The following is a 20,071-nucleotide window of genomic DNA, read 5'->3' as shown; positions in this document are numbered from 1 at the left end:
ATATTTGTGCTCAGGATGTTAAAATACACATAATGTGTAAGTCGCAAGCACATAGCCTAAAAAATAGCAAAAATGTCCCCAAGACCATGTCCCCCCTTAATTAAAATGCAGGTGGTGTTTTTGGCATTGCATTGCACCTAATTGCGCTATATTTTCTTACAAAATTGAATTGTATATGTCGTGAAAGCAACAAGAATTTCTTAGTTCAGTGCTTGCCCATTTATGCTCTGACTTACGGATAGATGGCATTTTATACTTCACTCTTTTTTGTACCAAGTCAATACTACCAATACAAAATACTTGTTTGCTTGAAGAAGATTAGAATCCTGCATTGCCTTTGAAGAAAAAAAAATTAAGACAGCTCACACTAATGCACTAGACTTGAAGGTAGCGAAACTGTACACAACTTTCACGATTACACGATTACAGCCGATTTGCTTCTTCGCTGCCTCAACGACCTTTACACCATCCTTGTTGCTATAAGTGTGAGCTTCTTTCATTGTTTTGGAAGTAGTAATCAATGACGTGTCTTTGTCGTTCCGTGCAAGTGTTGCCACGATTACCGCAAATGCTGAAGTTTATTTTTTGGCCAACCTTGGCCAATCACCCTAAGTGGGTATGCTTGGGTTGACCAATGTGTGCCAGGGATGCTGGGCAGTCGCCGCGAGGCACACGCACACGAGCGCTCGGCATTTTCTTGTTTTTTTTAACTGCCAGGCAGTCGCCACAATCTTGGCCAATCTCCCTAAGTGGGCATGTTTGGGTGGACAAATGTGCGCAAACGATGCTGGATGGTCGTCGCGAGGCATGCACACACGAGCGCTAGGCATTTTCTAGGTTTTGTTAACTGCTGGGTGGTTGCCGCGAGGTCCGTGCTCATGTGTGCACGCTCGGAAATTTCTTGGTATTTTTAACTGCGAACACGAAAAAGTACGATTTTCCAAACAGCTTCGCTGTGAAAAAAAAAACAAAGCTTTGGATTCTGGCATAACTTCGGACACACTCCATTCAAACACATTTTGAATGGAGTGAACTAAACAAGCTTGTCATCTGACTTCGTGTAAAAAATGCAATCTGTGTGTGTGAAATTCGAGTACAATCCAGCAACAAGGGAAGGGAGAAATCGGTAGAGAAGGGGTTTCCCTTAAAACATCTGTGGCTGTGATTGGAGCGCTTTACACACCAAGTACCACCAGTTTAACTCGGGCTTCCGCGTGTCTCGCTTCCTGCAGGCTACGGGCAGCTCGAGTGGAAGACTTTGTCGCGGCGCTGAAGTCGGTGCATGCAGACTTTGAGTGGCCCATGCCGGCGAGCCCCGCCCCTTCCGGTGGGGGCGTGGCAGCTACGGGGGGCGGGGACGAGGAAGCCCCGCCCACTGCCTCCTCGGCCAATCAGCTGCAGCGAAACGGGGAAGTGGGCGTGGTGATGCGGGGCTCGCCGGCCGACTCGGAGAGCACCTCGGAGGAGAGCTGGTGGCCCGAGGACGACGAGGCAGGTCTCCATGCGGCCAGCATGGCTGAGCCTCGGGGCTCGCCGCAGGCCGAGGCACAGGCTCGATACCTGCTGCACATACTCGGACAGGCAAGGAAACTTCTTTGTATACCATCATCATCAGCCTGTCTACGCCCACTGCAGGGCAAAGGCCTCTCAATGGATCTCCAATTATTCCAGTCCCATGCTAACCATGGCCAATTCATCCCCTCACACTTCTTGATCTCATCTGTCCATCTGACTTTCTGCCGCCCTCTGCCACGCTTGCCTTTTTTAGGTACCCACTCTGTTGCCCTTAATGACCAACGGTTATCTTGCCTTTGCATTACATGCCCTGCCCACGCTCATTTCTTCTTTTTAATTTCTACTAATAGTATGTCCTTAACACGCGTTTGTTCCCTGACCCACTCCGCTCTCTTCTTGTCTCTTAAAGTTACACCTATCATCTTCCATTCCATTGCTCGCTGAGTCGTCCTCAGTTTAAGTTGAACCCTCTTAGTGAGCCCCCAAGTTTCTGCCCCGTAGGTGAGTACCGGTAAGATGCAGCTGTCATACGCTTTCCTCTTCAGGGACAATGGTAGGCTGTTATTCATTATCTGAGAATGCCTGCCAAATGCACTCCACCCCATTCTTATCCTTCTAATTATCTCTGCCTCATGGTGGGGATGGGGGGTCACTACTTGGCCTAAGTAGATATATTCGCTTACCACTTCCCCTGCCTCGCCACCTATCTCAAAAACGCTGTGCTCTCCCGAGGCTATTGAGTACGGCCATCAAAGGAGCACTAATGGCTGAATAATTTTCAGCAGCATTCAATTACAGTTGTGTAGTAGAAATTAGACAGTACAGCAAAAACATGGCAGGAAGAATTGTACGGTAGAAGCGGCGTCAAATTATTATTTCAAATTTTCATATGTAAACTTACCTGCACATTACAATTGGGAGCACGTTAGAATCGTGCAAATGACTGGCAAGAACAACTCTGTAGTCAACTTGAAACAAAAAGTATGCTGCAGAAAGTGCACATCAGAGTCCAAATCTCCTTTACAGTTTGTGTAGTCTTGTTACAGACTTTGATGGCTTATTAAATGTCTCATTTTGCTTGTAATTGTAGTGCAGTCAAACCTTTCACAATCGTGCAGTGCATACATACTTCGCAAAAGTGTAGTTGTTTAGCTGAACTGCCATTCACCAGTGGTACCACAAGGCACAACTGATGTGGGTAATATGCCCACTTGTTTAAGAAAATGCCCCTTTCACGTAGCAAAAGCCAGCTTTGCTTTCACTGATTGCACTTTACTGTTGTGAACGTCACTTTTACTGCGCACTGCTTTACGGCCAAAAAACAAAGGATTGCGTGGAGAAATGTTATCTGCTGTCTGCATTCTACACTCAGTTTGCCAGGCACACTTGACATTGAGTGCATTGGTTATTGACTGTAATGAAAGTTCTTTTGTTACTGTGCTCAAAAATAACACATTTTTACTGCCACTGGACAAGAGCGTTGCTAATACCCATGCCACACGTACACGAAAAATGAAATTAAGCGCTTAATGCCATAAGATTTAATGCTGTTAATTTGCTGCTACTCGCAAAAATCTGATGCCATTCGCTCTAATATAATTTTTGGTTTAAGGAGTTCCGCATAACTCATTTGCCTTCACAAACGCCTTAAATCTGCCTACTCTCAAACGCGATGAGCACCAATGAAACCAACGAAACTCTCAGAATCAGAGCGTTGACGCGGAAACGTAGCTGAACTTTGAAATAAGACGATCTTTTGTGCACTCTTGGTGGCGAAGTTCTGGAAAAGGCGAAGTTTACTAAAACAGCAGCAAAAAGCAAAACATCGTGTTGGAAACGGCTCACACCATTTTTTAGGAGACACTATGTCTCAGAACGTTTTCTTTTACAAAAAAAAAACATTTTTAATCCTTGTACAGTAAAATGTCGTTACAAGAGACACTTTTACAAGAGACACTTGGTTATAAAAGACATTTGAATGAAAGCGGTTTGGTTGGTTTCCCTATGTTCGCCATGTTAGCAACACTGCATACAAGCGACCTTGGTTACTAGAGGCACGTTTTTTGGTTCCCTTGAGTGTCTCTTGTAACGAGGTTTTACTGTGCGATGTTTTTCTCTATGTTAAAAACATCTATCTAAAATATGAGCGCATTTCTCTTTTTGATCGTTATCACCATCATGCCCAACACATTTAATGCCTTCGCGTTTTCGCATGTAGCACGGCCCGCCCAAATAATGCCATTCGGTATCTTAAGGCCTTAAACACTTTATGCCATTTTTTGTGTACGTGTGGCATGGGTATAAGTTTGACTAGAAAAAGACACCATGTCACCTCTTCACCATGTGTGTGTGTGCATGTGATAGAAGTTTGCCTGACGGGGTTCAACAGTTATTGGGTGCAGTCAGCAGCGAGGCACGAGATGTCGGGAGATGTTGCCCAGTGATTCCAATCCCCCTTGCTGCCCTGTGGTTGTGCAGGCACGCTGCTGTGATTGGGCGCTACCGCTGGCACTGATGCTGGGCGACACCTTGGTGGCCCCACTCGTGGCCACCCCTGCAGCCTTGGACAAGCTCATGCAGTGGGCTTTAACCGAATGGTGGGGGCTCATTTGAATCTCCCTTCCGTGATAGCTTTTTAGAGCGAAGCTCTCTTTGCCTCACTGATGGCGTTGTTCGTCCGAGTAATACACAGTACAGGAAAGTTAACTTTACACAATAGGAGGGCGCATGATGATTGGTTTTCGCAAAGGCCCATCAAGCACCTCAAAAGACAAAATGCTTCCCGTGGTTGTGATTGAACCTGGTCCCTTGCGTTATGAGGCTAATGTCTGTCCGGTTGCGCCGTTCGGACACGGTCAAAGCAGATTGGATTTTGGACTTTGACTGCAGGTTTCACGGGAGAAAGCTTGGCGTTTTTACCACCATCCTCCTAAGAAAAAGGCTTTTTCTTTTTTTGCCATTTCGTGCAGCCATTCAAAGAACAGTGGCCAGAGTCTCTCCACATAGGCCTCTTGTATCCCATAACATGAGTGGATTGGAAGGCTACCTGGAAGCATAGAATGTAAACTATAAAAAAAAATCTGGCGCTAGTATCTAGGCAAGCCGCACCTCAGCGAGGGGGCTGTCAAGTACAGGGAGGGAATGTTCGACTTGTGTTTGGCATGGCTCGTCAACAAACTCTGTAGTTGCAAAAATTCAGTGTTTTTGTAAAACAATAATTTAGAAAGTTGTAATATGAATACAAAAGTGAAGCTCCAAAAGAATTATTGCTCAGGAATTTTTTAAAAGCTTCATGCAAGATGAAAAAAAAAAAATGTTATCCTTTTTCATTCTGAATTTACATGCGAAAGAAGCAATGTGGCAAGCCAAGTCAAGCAGGAGAGGAACACTGCTAGCTGCTATGGCAGCCAAAAAGTGAAAACTACTGTGTGTCGAGGTATCTGCTCACGTTAAACATCCCTAGGTAGTCAAAATTGATCCAGAGCCCTCCGCTATGGCACGCCTCGAAGCCCAGGTATTGCTTCAGTGCATTAAACCCCGCAATCAGTCAGCCAGCTGCTATTTATTTGCAGGGTACTGCCAGCTTCATTTAAGAAGCCCTAGGCAGGAGCGGACAAACATAATGATACAAAAACAGGGAAACAGGAGTAGTTTTAGACAACTGCGGGAAATAACGCGCATAGAACAAACAGAGGAACGCATTTGTTCGCGTGGCAAAATAAAACAGCAATAAAGAACGGGGAACTTCAAAGACGACAACTTTGTCGCTCGGCATAACATCAATTGAACACGCAGATCACACAGGGAAGCAAACAAGTAAAAAACACAACTGCAAATAATTTAGAAAGAACCCTGAACAAGAAAAGCATTCAATCAGGCGCAGCCAAACACTACAAAGATACAGGGGGAATGTCGGGCTGCGAGTGGTTGTTGATTGCGGACATAAATGATTGTACATTATCGCGCTCTACAATTTCCGGAGGCAGTCTATTCCGTTCGCGGATGGTACGCGGGCAGAATGAATGTTTAAAAGACTCCGTTCGACAAGAGAATTCCCTAATCTTTTTGGAATGTTGCGTACACGTGAATCGCCAAGTAACATGTTCAATATACTCGTTTTTACTTGCCTGTAGTTCGCCATGGTACAACAAATACATGTACTTATGCCGCTCACGATATCGCCTGAGTTGAAGACTGTCTAAGTTATCGCTTCGCAAAAGGGTACTAGGCGATATTTTCCAGCTGTAACTGTTATGAATAAATCGCGCCGCTTTACGTTGAACATTTTCAAGTTTGGTGATGTTAAGTTTCGTATACGGGTCCCAAACGACAGAAGCGTACTCGAGGACCGGTCTGATGTACGTTTTGTAGGCCATCAATTTTATTTCACGTGTTGATCTTCTCAGTGACCGTCTTAGGTATCCTAATTTCCGCATGGCCTTCTTCTGGACGTACATGACATGCTCGTTCCAGCTCAGGCAGCCACGACAGCACATGATTGCCGTGCCAGATTTCCCTCTATATACTGTATTTTCGTGTGTATAACTGCACCAAAAATTTTTGCAAACATTTTAGTGGCAAAGTAGGGGTGCGGACCATACGCAAGGTTTTTCCTTTAGTGCAGCTTCACGGCAATGTGCATTGTGCCGTGAAGCTCCTACGCAGTAACACTGACGAATCCTTCCATGGCAGCGATTGCGCAAAGCATACAAGGACAAGGAATAAAAAAAAAGAACAAAATAAAAAAGCAAACACAAACAACTTGGATGGAACCGAAGATGACCTTGTGTACAACTGTGAGGACTGCGGCTCAAGTGATGGCTCTAGCGAGAGCAGTGACACTGAGTGAATTGTGACTTTCGCCTTGCAGCTATCAGTGTATTCTACTTGCTAAATATACACTTTTTCTGTCTACATAGCCTGTGACGTGTTGCTTGAGCAGTAGCTTTGGTGCAGCCTTTCCTGTATCAAATGTGCGGGCAGTACGCGAGTTTTTTTTTTTTTCTTTCTGGTGAGCTGAAAGAGGGGGGGGGGGGGGGGGTGAATTATATGCAGGGGCGGGTTATACGCACGAAAATGCGGTACGTATAAAACTCTATACCTGGAGGGCTCCCGTCTTGTCTGCTCTCATTGCAGCCCGGGCTATGTGGGGCTGCTCCGTCAAGTCCAGGGTCGCGGGTCAGACACGCCTTCCAACGGAATGGTGGCACAACGCAGCCCCATGCAACCGCGCAGAGCGGCAGCCACGGTCGTCACAGAAGGACCAGAGGAAGGCTGCCGCGTGGCGTAGGCGGCGACATCGAAGCTACGGGTGTTGTGGAAAAGCCTCGGAATGGCCAGGAAACGTGGGAAAACGTGTGCTGTTCCGTGTGCATGAGAAATCCACCGCTGCATAATGGTGCGCTCCAGTATACAGCGTCCGTACAGCGTGGGTCACGTGACAGTGCCGCGGTGCTTCTGTCTGAGGTGTGAACAGGAGCACTACTCCGAGCCAACCAAGAAGGCTACGCTACCTGACACATCACTGCAATGCGGAAATGCCTCTTCTGTGAGGTCTTGGAAGTGCAACGTGTTGTTTTGTACTCTTGATGATCAAGAGGAAAAGGAAATGGTTGCAGCATAATCTATCTGCCTGCCGATGTGCGCTTCCAAACAAGAAAACGAGAAAGCAGTTCTGCTGGAAGACTTAGCCCGGCACAATGTTCACTCGGGAGGGATTTTGTATTGCATTCAAGTTGGGTGTTTTGGTTTAGAGCAGATTCCGCTGAAGCACCTTGAATTATGCATAGTGTTCAGTGTAACGTGATAAACTGATGCGCTAATGATAAACTGATAAGTGCGAGCCAATAGAAAGTGCAAAAATGAACACACTATGGCTCAGTAAGCGTATCGCTTATTGAGTCAAGCGTATCGCTTGACACTGTCAAGCGTATCGCTTGACAGTGAGTACCTGTTTCAACAATTTGGTTCTGTGCCAGTTCATGCTTTCCACATCTTCTTAATTTTGCTAGCTTTTTTGTTGGAATTTGCTAAAAAATGGGACGGTCGAGGCAAATGCACGTACCACAATTTGTTGAGCATAACCCACACCGAAGCCTAGGGTGAATGTTTTTAACCCTAAAATAGGTGTGTGTGCACGTGTTATTGTGCCCACGTGTATTTCTATTTTTAACATTTTTTAAGATAAGTGCGGCATATTCGGTATGTGCAGAGGTGCGTATTATACACGCAAACATACGGTATTACGTGTTGTGTGAATATCATTTTCATTCCAGGTTACCAGAAGTGCACTCAGTTTCCCTGTCACATACCATTCTGCGCTAGAAATGATATCTCTGCTTTAATTGCGAATATGGTGTCTCATGTAACGGCAACAAGAGTGTTACAAAAAGTTGCTCTTTCGTTTCTCTTTCACCGCAATGAACTGAACTCTCGTGATGCGTCCCTATTTGCTAAAGTTGAAATTAACGTCAGCCCAAATGTTCAGCGAGGTGCATTTAGGGTCAACATCGGACTGTGCAAGATGTTTGGACACTGTTAAGGCGCCAAGCAGCAGCTGTTGTTTGTTAATCATCTCAGGTTTTCCGGGAAGTGTTTCGTTGGGGACTCTGTTTACATGCATTCTTAGAGCAGTGACTTGTGTGCACATGGGTGTGGTACGTGCTCAAGTAGAAGACGGAAGCAAAACACGTTGTTGATGGAGGACAGTGGTGTAACTCTGGACACATTGTTGTGTATAGGCGGTGACTATTTGAAACCGGCGTATATATACATAAACAAATTTATGTTTTCTAAGCACGTTGTTTTCCATCTTTGTTATTTCATACACCATTTTTTTCCCCTTCAACATACCGTATGTACTCGAATCTAACGCGCCCTCGATTGTAACGCGCACTCGTTTTTCGTGGCGCGAAGAAGAAAAAAAACACTATGTCCTCGATTGTAACATGCGCTAGACTTTCATTATTTAATACAAAAATGCAACTTTTTTTCACTTGGAACAAGCAAGGTTTATTCCAAAGGTGGCACGAAATGAAATGTGCCGGTTATTGCCGGCAAGACGGTTACTATGATGACGGTCCGGGGCTGCACCGCCCCGGCAGTTCTGTCGTTACGGGTCTCTGAGACGCTCACTGCTGCTGCAGGTATTCCGCCAGCAGGTCCTCTATTTGGGGATATCGTTCCCTTTTTGGTCTTCTGAACCCTTTCCGTGTCGCCTTGCTTGCGAAAATTTTCTCTTTCTGTTTGCGCCAGTTCCGCACGCAAGTGTCCGGAACACTGAAGGCACGTGACGCGGCTCGATTTCCATCGCTTTCCGCGCACAAGATTACTTTCTTCTTAAACTCAGCGTCGTGGTGAACCCGCCGTGTCTTTGCAGTGGGAAATTCCAGAGCGGAAAGAACAGAGGAACGCAAAAAAAAAAAAGAGAGAGACTATGCAGACAACAAAGGTAAACATGCGCAGACTACAAAGTGCTGGCTACGCGTTCAATCGTCAAGCGGCCAGCTTGAAACGTCAGTGGCGATACGGCGCTGCAGTTTTGAGTCGTACTCGATTGTAACGCGCATGACTTCGGGACCTATTTTTCCGGAAAAAAGGTGCGCATTAGATTCGAGTAAGTACGGTAGTTGTTTAGGTCTACTATTACCTGGAGTGATTCAATGTGTCTGCACATTGGCTATCCGCTTAGCCATGCAACCTCTGTGTTCTCCGGTATTGAGTTTGTGGCACTGTACTTGGGAACAACTTTGCCCAGGTCGATAGACTGCTGTGCATAGTTTACAAATATTTCGCACTGCGGTGCAACTGCAAAGAAATGTAAGTCGGGAAATGAGAAAAAGCTGTAGCAATTTTCGGTGTGACCATCATTTAGCTGCTCTTTCTGCTGCAACTTGCGTCGTCCTTCCTACTATGCATCTAGCAGGTAATGAGAGAGATGAAGTTCTGCCTTAAATTTAAATTCTTAATCAACGAAAGTACCATTTTCTGCCGAACAAGCACTGAAAAAATTAAAGCCGTTCCACTCAATGTGAAAAATGTCAGAAGTGCAGAGCAGTGATTTGCCATAATGGGCTGTAGTGCCGTTATCCGCTCACTGCTACCACCCAATGCAATTCAAAGTTCCCGCCTTTGCAGTGCTCGCGTGCCCCCTGCCTGAAACTGCGCCAGCGGGAGTTCTGTTTTTTGTGTGCTTGCGTTTCCTCCCGCACGTGCCGGCGTTGCAGTGCCACTTTTTTTCGCTTACGTAAAAACCAACCCAATGAGCGTTCCCAGCTAAATGAACGCGGGCGCTGCCGGTTAATTACGTATATTTTGCCCCAAATGTACCTGCAGTTTTCTCTGCGCTAAACAACGGGGAGATGTATGATAGGCGACAGCGGTTCACGAGTTTCGAACGCTTATGACTATATAATACAGTTGGTTTTCTAAGCCTCTGGGTTACGCCGCGACGACAGCCACTACGACGGAATGCCGTGTGGCTCTGCTTGGGTCCAGCGAGTGAGCTACGACCACAAGGCGAGCCCGCTCTGCACTTAAAAGGATGTAAGGTATACAGTCAGCGTCCCTTTATCTTCGCCTCTTATGTATTCAGAAATTCAGTCCATCTATTTAATAGCCCCAAGAATTAACACTGAACTCGAGAGAGCCAACTCCTTCAGCTGTTTCATTAAATGAGCAATGAATAAGCAGGTGGTACTGATGGTGAAAAGGCAGTGTTTTTATTGGCGCCACAGTGGTGCTAGGCAAAAATAGACCCATCACACTTGCAGAAGCATTGGAAACTGGGCAAGCAGTGCATTATTTTTCCAGCAAACAATTGCAATAAATTCAAGGCACATTTGAGAGGCACAAATCGATTTAAAAATGGCTCCATCACAAGCATACCTACATGGCTTATACGAAAAAGCACCTCTAAATTTGCAACAGCATACTAAAAATAACTATGATATACTTCAAGCACTATGACAACAGCAAGAATAGAAATATGACGGCTTTAGTTTGAGGTAACTTGCAAAAAATAACATTCTCATCACTGAGTACATTGCTTTGTAATTCACTTTTTCTTTTCACCACATGACAATTTCCTAAACAGCTGATGTTAGAATTGACCAATGAAAATAACTGCCTTAATTTTTTTGCCAAGGCAAGTCTATTTATCACTATATGTAATAGCTGTGAAATTCAGAGGTCTGGACATAAAACTACTTGAACAATACAGCGCTAGCGGTTACTGGTCTTTACATGTAATGTGTTTGTAAAACTATGAAATAGCCGCTAATAGGCATTTAAAATATTGATAGCACTCATTGAATGCAGCAAAAATAGGGAACTGTGTGAACCATCGACTGATAAATTAGCACTCATTATTCTAAGCTATTCTAAGCAGCCTGAATTCAGACAAATGTATATATGTATAATCTCTCTTTGCACCAACAGCAGCTAAAGAATTCGTAATGTGCTTACTGCTAATATCCAGCTTGGTAACTGGTTAGGTGTATGTTGCAAGGCTAAAATAGTGAAAAAAATTAACTACAGAAGTTTTGCAGAGGCTCGTGTTGAACAAGCAAAAAGTATTTAGGCCACAGAATTGAAAACAAATGGAGCAATGTTTTTTTTTTGCGCTTAAAAATGACAGACTTAGATATTGTCAGCAAGTTTCTCTTGTTATGTGTACGAAAAACAAAACAAAAACAAAAAAAAACAGCATCTATACACCACTCCAGACTTGGCTGGTTCCTATATGGCAGCCAACACATAGTAATGATCAGTAATTGTTCCATGATTTTGCCATACAGTTGACTTGTTAATTCGGCAACAGTTAATTAACTTGATTTTTCTGATGAGTTTGATCAAGTGTAGAGGTATGCGCTATAAAACTACATATCTGGATCACGGTTAAAGGGACCCTGCAGCACTTCTCATAGACTACTCGGGATGTATTTTGGGGTAAAGTCTATTGACCCTGCAATATCTTCCCGCAAGAATTATGAAAATCCGTTCACTGTCGCCGAAACTGCACACGATGAGAAATCGCACATAATTGTTCCCTCTCAAATTGATGAGAGCACGGTTGGTTTTTGTGTCTTTCACAGCGATTTGCGTGCTCACCGCTTCACGTGCTCGTGTAATATGTATTTGGCTCAGGTATTCCTGGCAGTGTAATGTAAACATCGCGCAGGTTTAAAACCACTGCTCAAGGAGTGTTGCAGGGTCCTTTTCATTCAATTTTCCACTTAAAATTTGTCAGATTTTAGTTGTTTAACAGGGTATAACCAACAAGTCTACAGTATACAAACAAAAAATAATAGATCACCTATACAGAGCAGTTTGTCAAACAGGGTATAACCAACAGGTCGACAGTATACAAACAAAAAATAGTAGATGACCTATACAGAGCAGTTAGATCTTGGCTGCCACATCAACATCATTATTAAAGGATACAATTTTGTGGTGTAAAAGCCTTACCAACGTTCTGATTGTTGTGCTGCACCATGAAACTTTTAGAAGGATGTCCACAAGCACTGTCACAGAAATTTATAATTCTAAAATACGGCTAATTTGTCACCATAAAAATGTTTGCAGTGTTATAGTTCAACACCTGGCGGTGAGCTGACGTTCAACTGAAAATCTGACGTGCTTTTAATGTTAAGTACATAAAACACAACCCGCAGTGTAATCAGACAAAAACAGAGCATCGATGCAGTACCTAATAGGACAGAATGCTGAGCTACTGTTCTCTATTGTAAAGATATAAAAGTTGCCAAGGATAAAGGACAACTAGAAGAAGGACCCTTCGCTTATCTGCATCCTTCCGCGCCATTTTTAAAATGACAAAGCTTACTTGATTGGATAAACTTGCAAAAAAAAAAAGTCCATTGTTAACCGAGAGTCAGGAAAAACACCCTTGCACCTGGTTCTTCTTAGTATATGCCCATTTCAGTCAAAATCGCGTGCACGAAATAAGATGAGTTAGGCCTAACAGCTTGCAATTTGACAAGGTGCAAGCTAAATTGTCACTGCCTTGCCACTTCAACAAAGGAGTGGCGGCAAGGGCCATACCATTACAGAGTTGCATAAACAGCTGGTGGTACAATTTTCACCTTTACGTTTACCGTCTCCCTTAGTGGAAAGCAATTTAATCTTGGCTCATTTGTGATTGTCTGCTCCTTCTTTAGCAGTGCATTAGCCTAAACGCTTCTTACAGATACCTTGTTTATTCCTTCTATACTGTTTTTAAATCTTAGGGGTATAAGAGAACAGCCATTTATTGCTTCAGCCTAGGTTTCGATCGATACTGTTACAGTTAATACAGTTAAAAGATGGTTACTGTTAATCACCACACATATTAGCAAGCAGGTTGGTGTGCGTTATCTTTTTGTTGGCATGATGACATGGAATGTGATGCAATGGATAATGAGGTGGAGCATTTTGTTAGCACATGTCACTGTGCAAAACAACAACAACAAAAAAAAAAACCCACTCCCCAATGGTAACGACGGTGTTCGGTGGTTCGAGACAACTTAAATATTTCTATCACATACCGTCTGGCTCGCGCTTGGCATGAACACGGCAAGGGAATGATGACGATGGAGATCTTTGTGGCCTGCTGCCATGTGGCACTGGGACGTCAAACAGCAAAAACTTCTCAAAAATATCGTATATTTGGAGATACAGGATCGCGTGCCCACTTAGTAGCGTCCTTGTGACTACACGAATTTTCCGAAGCGAAATGCCGAAAAATGGGAAATGCAGGGGAACGAGGTTTGGCGGTGTTAGGTTTCGGTGGCACGGACTGGCCACGGTCAACACCTCGCGAGCTGCGAGAGTTGCTACAGCGTTCTCGAGGTGTGCGGAACGACGGGTGTGCTGTTTAGACTGCTTCCGGTGCCACATGGCTCGGCGAAGGACAACCTTGCAGGGGCTCCTCTTCAGGACACGCAGCAGATCCTGTAGGAAGATGGCAATCCTTGGAGCTCTGTCTCCAACCCAGTCTCGGGCTTTCAAGGACATGCTGGGATATCGGGGAAGTGCTTGTTCCCTTAGGTCAGCCGCTTTTTTACCTTACATATCTAACCCATGCATGACTGCGGTCATAAAATAGACTAGTACAATGAGTGTGGCAACTAGTCGAGTTGGTGTGCGTTCATGGTTACAACAGCACAAAAGGAGACGAAGACTTAGGGTAATACCCGTGCCACACGCATGCGAAAAATGACATTAAGTGCTTTGTGCCTTAAATTTTAATGCCAATAATTCACTGCTACATGCAAAAAGGTAATTCCATTCGCTCTAATGTCATTTTTGGTTTAAGGAGTTCCGCACAACTCATTCGCCTTCACGAACACCTTAAATCTGCCTACTCTCGAACGCGATGAGCACCGAATGAAACCAACGAAACTCTCGGCAGCAGAGAGTTGACGCGGAAACGTAGCTGAACTTCAAAATAACACTATTTTTTGTGCACTCTTGGTGGTGAAGTTCTGAAGAAGACTATGCTCACTAAAACAGTGGAAAAAGGCAAAACAAAGACTTTTAGGGCATGATCATCATCATCAATGTGTTACTCATCGTTTTGAATTTCTCGGATTTGTCTACCGCTGGCTGGTGATGGCAGCTGCTGAAGCCACTTGTAGAAATAGCTCACACCATTTTTTAGAAAGCAATATTTCTCATAACAATTTCTTGCACACAAAAACATTTTTAACCCTTGTGATACATTTTTCTTTGCGTTAAAAACTTCTAAAATATGAGTGCATTTCTTTTTTAGGTCATTATCGCCATCATGCCTAACATGTTTAATGCCTTTGCGTTTTCACGTGTAGCACGGCCCGCCCAAATAATGTCATTCGGAACCTTAAGGCGTTAAACACTCAATGTCATTTTTCGTGTACGTGTGGCATGGGTATAAGAAAAGAAAACAGTGTGGTGCTTTTGTTTTCTCTCAGTCTTCATCTTCGTTTGCACTGTTGTAACTATGGATTAGCACAATTATATCATTAGCATGCAATTAACGAGCCACCTTATGCCAGTTGTCAGAAAGGCAGGGCAAGTGCAGCAGGTACAAAACAATGCAAGTTAGTTGTGCATCACCTTGACAACGTTGAAACAGCGCTAATAACTCTGTTGACAGCACTGGCTTGCACCTGCCTGAACTTGCTACAGCCCTTCAACTTTTCACCTTGTTTTCACAAAACCCAAACACTTGCAGTGTTATCAGAAAGCACATGCCCGAGCCAGCCAAGTGATCTAAGTAGCCAAATTGCACAAGCAGTTAATTGATGAGAAAAATGAAAAATACACATGAAGCTGGTAAGGACAGCACACACTGCAGTAAAACACAGCGTGCGAAATGAGCATCAAATGATAATCTCTCGGCAGCAGGTCTGCATGACGTGAAATCTAATCCAATCTTGAAGTTTAAAGATTGACGGAAGCCGTCTGGTCGGGAGACATGTTGCATTAAAGGAGCACTGACACGAAAATTTTATGTTACACTTTTATTGCTTTTATCGATGCTTAATGGTCTGGCGAACCTGAAATAGCACTTCAAATACTTCAGTGCGTGATAGTTAATTACATTGAACGGCCTGAAAATTGTTTGTTTCAAATTCCCGTGCTTTCATCCCGAACGGCGCATACGACAGCCTCCCGGTTTGACCTCACCGCTTTGTGCGGACTTCACCGGCGCCCGCTTGAGAGGGTGTTGCGCCCGCTCGCCGCTCGTGGGGCCGCGCGCGTGAAGTGACGTCACGAGTTTTTGACGAGCGCTGTCGCGTCACTTCTTTTTACTCTCCTGGAGTGATGTCACGCTGATGTCCATTTGTTGAGTGCCGGTCCGCGCGCTGCTCCGCCGGCGCGATAAATGCGATCCAATTGAACTATGTTCTTCGCGTAGCAGGCCGCTCATATTTCAGCCAGGGTATTCTGTTGAGTGAAGGAAGCGAACTGTGCAATAATATTAACACCGAAAATTGGTGTCAGTGCTCCTTTAAGATGGAGACGCCGACCAGGGGCGGTATTCTCGTGTTTCGTCCATTTTGTATCCGTTTTAAAAGTGTCCATTTTGAGCAAGCCCTGACTGGCTAAAAGCGAACACCCGGATGTGACGCCACGTAAGCCCAGTGGAGCTATGAGCCGCGGCTTTTTGGAGCAGACGATTTCTCGTCACCTTGTTGATGGTTCACTGGTGCAACAATAAACACATAAAAGATACAGTTGCGCAAAAGTCAACCAAGGCCCACCTACAACTGGAAGTACATCATAATAAAACAGACGCAAAACGGATGTCTTCAAAACGGACAAACACGAGAATACCGCCCCAGAAGAAACTGCTAAAAACTTAAAAAAAGAAAAAAAAACAATGATGTTTCGGGTTCTCTATGGAAGCCTTGTTCACGATGGGGTGAAGGAAAGGTCATGGAAGCTTATGTTTTTTTCAGTACGTGAAGTAAGCAGCGCATGTACGATGGGGAAGGTTTCCTCCCTTTCGAATGAGCGTGTGACGTGTCCTTTGTATCTCCGACGACACCAGATAAAGCTGCGATTTCAAGTTCCTTTCCTGGCTGATGATTTTCGAGTTTTCCCAGTCAATCTCGTGGCTCGTTGCATCCATGTGCTCGGCAAGAGCATTCGACGCTGTTCGCTTTTTTTTGGCACCGTTCTGACGCTGCTTCAGTCTCTCTTAAAAGTTGCCCAATTCACAAATGTATGTGTAGTCACAATTGGCACACAGAATCTTGTAGACCAGACCAGGGAACGATTCTTTGGGAAGCCTGTCCTTACCGTTCACAAGTGCGTGCCCACTCAAGAACGCTGAGGGATAACCGCTTGCCGAAAGATCGTTTTGCACCATCCAAGTCAGTGAAATGGCCTTCTGCTTGGCTCAAATGCAGTTCGCACGGTTGAACAGGAGGTAGCAACAGACCTTTTGTGAGCGCCAGGATGATTGGACCGAAAGTTTAAGTAGCGGCTAGAGTGCGTGTCCATTCAGTACACGCTAAACGAAAGCACTCCATTGTCTCTGCTGACAAGCACATCCAAAAATGGGAGTCTATTGCTATGCACTGCGCCGAATCACGCAAAAACAATCATCTACATAGCACAGAAAAACTCCTGGCCTTGAAGGAAGCTAGTGCACGATTTTCCAGCCATTCCTTCGTAAGATTGTCAGCAGCAACATAAATGGAGACACCCGCTGCCATACCCGTGGACTTGCCTGTAGAAGAGCTTGTCGAAGCAGAAGTACGTGTTTCCAAGGTAAAAGCAGAAGAGCGTCTTGTGGCAATCGGCAATCTGTCTGTCAAAGTCTGGTCAGATTCTAGTGCAGAAATGCATGCTTCCACAGCCATGTCAGTTGGAATTGAGGTAAACAGCGACACCACATTGAAAGAAATGATCACCACGTTGTATGGAGCCCTTTCCGATGAATCGAGACAGAATTTTCTGCGGGTACCCGGATAACTTGTTGAGAGGCGAGTGGGTGTAATCAACGATCGGACGCAGGGGCACATTAGGTTTGTGAACTTTCAGTAGGCCATAAAGCGCAGGTGCAGCTCCATTGTGAAAGAGACGGCCATAATGGAAAGACTTGCGCTTGGGAAGTACAAAGCGAAAAACGTCTGCCAAGAGTGCCTGTAAGTCCTTCTGTACCTTCAAGGTCGGGTCCCGAGTGAGTCGGACATAAGTGTCCTGGTCATTAAGCAGAGCCAGTATCTTGCTTTTGTAGACAGCCGTGTAGATAAGTACCATCGCGTTCCCCTTGTCAGCGGGAAGGATCACGATTTCACTGTTCGACTGAAGTCACTTGACAGCCTTCCGTTCGTCAGCAGAAAGGGGCGAACGAACTTCTGCCAATGCATCCCAGAAAGGACGGTGCGAGCCTCGTCACGGCGGGACGAATCAACTTGACTAACGGCACACTCCACAGCACACATAACCTTTCTGACGTCCGGGGAAGGACATCAGAAACAACCTTTCCGCTTTGCTGGCCAGGTTTAAGTCCAGGCTTCCATAAAACGCAGAAACGCAAGTTGTGAGGGATACATAATGGCAAATTTCGGCGATTACGGTTCGGCCATACTCCCAGCGAAGGTTGATGAAGTCGAGAGGGTTGACGAAGTCAAACACTTGGCTGGCTTCAAACCATATGCGTCCATGAACTTTCCTTCAACCCATTGTGAACAAGGCTTCCATGGAGAAGCTGAAATGTCTCTTTCTTGTTTTTTATAGTTTTTAGCAGTTTCTTCTGGTCGGTGTTACTGTTTTATTGCTAATCTAATCTCGCATCCAAGAACCTACAGTCACGGCAAGCAAAGTAACAAGGGATGTGTCGATACTTTGGCTATGGATGAAACGCGTTTGCAAGAACTGGGTTACTTAGAGCCCAAACGTACTGTCCACCCGCTTTTGCCGTCACTCTTAGCAAGTTGGAAATACACCATGGAGCATAAATCTCATATCGTATGAAATAACCCTGTGGTTAAAAAGGGCACGCATTGCTATAAGTACTATACTACTTTCCAATAGTAAAGTACTTTGCTTCACATCAAAAGCAGTTGCTGCAAGCAAACAGCAAACAGCACGTCAAAACTTTAGCACTACCAACTACTACACAACACATTCGTTAATCTCCATCACTCGGCAGTTAAAAGTGCTAAATGAGCAGGGGTGGCAAATTTCAGCCTAAGCAGAGCTAGCCAAACGAACATCACTGTTTTGTAGCACAAGCCGAAGTTGAGCACCTAGCCGTAGCCGAAGGACGTTGCTAGAAGTGATGCTGTAGCAACTGTGCAAAAACTACACTGAACACCAAGGCCACACTAAGAGAGCAACACGTGCAACGTGCGTGCATGCTGCGGTCACCACTCTAATGCCAAGCTCAAAAGTGCTTCGTAGCATTAGCACTATTGGTTGATACCATCAGGCGACAATAGTGCGAGCAACAAAAAGCGTGATGTCTCGTTTTGTCTTCAAGTACCTCACTTTTGTGGTTGAGCTGTGTGAAAGTGACTATATTCTTTCTTTGGTTTATTTTCGCATATGCCGATGAGCTGAACAGTGACTTTTTTTGCATTTCTTTTTTTTTTTTTCCCTACTTTGTACACATTTTGACTTTTCCAGCAAGTCAGCCCAGCAGTGCTGTAAGACTTGCTGATGCCAACTTTAACCAACGTTTTTTTCAGTCAGCAGTACGGGTAAGTTTTGCCATTTTCCTTAATTTGCTGTCAATAAGATGAAGTGTGATTAATAATATAAACACATACTCTTTCATTGAAATGGTCGCATAACAATGGATGCTTTGCTTGAAAATGAAACTAGGCAGAGGCACTTCTGAGCCAATACGCACGCAGCACAGCAAAGGCTCTGAAGATCCTAGAAATGCCTTTGCAAATTCCTGAATGTTGACGATTCCTTTTGCGAACTGCAGACTCATGCCATCGTTGTATCACCGGTGTCAATCCTGACTAGTCTTTTATTTTTATAATTGCACCATTACCGTTGAATGAACTGGTTTAAAACAGCCTTGGTATGTAAAGCTTGGCACTTACAAAAACTTTCACCAGATGAAGCAACAAAAACTTGGCACCAAACAGGCAGCAATAATAAAATAAGTACATATTAAGTCTTTCAAGAGCGACCCAAAACTTGTCAACTGTGACACGCTGCTTTATATTAGTCTTCCTGAAGCGGATTTCAACACATTGAGATGTCTGCATGTCAGAAGCTGCTCTACCGCTATGGTTGTAGCTCAAAAGCAATGAACAGAGCAAATGGTACAAATGATGCATTCGACCCGCTTACCATTGCCTTTGGACTTTTAACTGGGAATGAAAACTAAGCCAATGTTGCTGAAAATAGGCCTTTGTAAAGCAAGCGTGAAGTACGACATGCGAGATTGATACCAGGGTTCACACATTACAAAATGGAGGAAAAATAACCGTAAAATATAAAGTGAAAGGTGCATGTAGAAACTCACTCAGTGGGTGAAGTAACAAAAACTGCTAATAATATTTCTGCATCAGAAAATGTGCTTAACAAGTAAAATGTACATTGTATAAGTGTGCATGTAATGATCAGCTCACTCGCTATGTTCACGTAACGACCAGCTTACTCTGTAAGGATAAACAAACTTGAGCACTTGAGATAGTTGCTGGTGACAGGAAAAGCTGCCCTTAAGGGGACACGCGGGTCGAAAAAACGCGATTTTTTCGAAATATACCGATTTTTTGTTTTCCCTTGCATTAGCATCTTTGACTATCCTTCTTTCATGGGTAAAAAAATGAAAACGAAATACGAACGAGAACTTAGTGAAAAATGTGTCTGAATGACTCGCGGTGACCCAAGAAATCGCGCAATCAAGCCAAATTTCGGCCAGGTTTGAGAATTTATTCCGCACGGCAGCGTGGCTCGCCGCCATTTTGGTCACTTGAGAGAGGTAGATCAAGCCTTCTTCTCTCGATTGAGCCGCTCGCCAGCTTCGTATCTCCGCGTAAAAAAAATAAAAAAAATGTTTCTTCCCGCTTGTTTTGCGAGCTCCCACTGGGCATTTAAATCA

The 20,071-nt window shown here is 44.5% G+C and overlaps 2 protein-coding genes across 3 annotated transcripts in view; one reads left to right on the top strand and one right to left on the bottom strand.

Annotated features, from left to right (window-relative positions):
- Positions 1 to 8,313, top strand: part of Rich (Guanine nucleotide exchange factor subunit Rich) — a 43,884-nt gene extending 35,571 nt beyond the window's left edge. The window contains exons 24-26 of the mRNA XM_077693955.1: positions 1,233 to 1,581; positions 3,994 to 4,112; positions 6,652 to 8,313. Of these exons, the coding sequence (XP_077550081.1) occupies positions 1,233 to 1,581; positions 3,994 to 4,112; positions 6,652 to 6,805 (622 nt within the window). The 3' untranslated portion in view covers positions 6,806 to 8,313. The remainder of the gene's footprint in view (positions 1 to 1,232; positions 1,582 to 3,993; positions 4,113 to 6,651) is intronic.
- A 1,900-nt stretch (positions 8,314 to 10,213) lies between these two features.
- Positions 10,214 to 20,071, bottom strand: part of Wun (wunen) — a 35,381-nt gene continuing 25,523 nt past the window's right edge. The window contains exon 7 of one of the 2 annotated variants that reach the window (XR_013320837.1): positions 10,214 to 19,682. Coding sequence is in view for 1 of the 2 variants with exons in the window: in XM_077693956.1 (XP_077550082.1) it covers positions 13,388 to 13,464 (77 nt within the window). In the remaining variant the exon portion in view is untranslated. The remainder of the gene's footprint in view (positions 19,683 to 20,071) is intronic. The other variant, XM_077693956.1, reaches the window with a different exon arrangement.

This window comes from Haemaphysalis longicornis, unplaced genomic scaffold (assembly GCF_048455015.1).
Source record: "Haemaphysalis longicornis isolate Haplotype H1 unplaced genomic scaffold, Haemaphysalis longicornis Haplotype H1 scaffold_12, whole genome shotgun sequence".
In the NCBI taxonomy this organism is placed as follows: domain Eukaryota; kingdom Metazoa; phylum Arthropoda; class Arachnida; order Ixodida; family Ixodidae; genus Haemaphysalis; species Haemaphysalis longicornis.
This window is presented reverse-complemented; position numbering and strand designations above follow the sequence as displayed.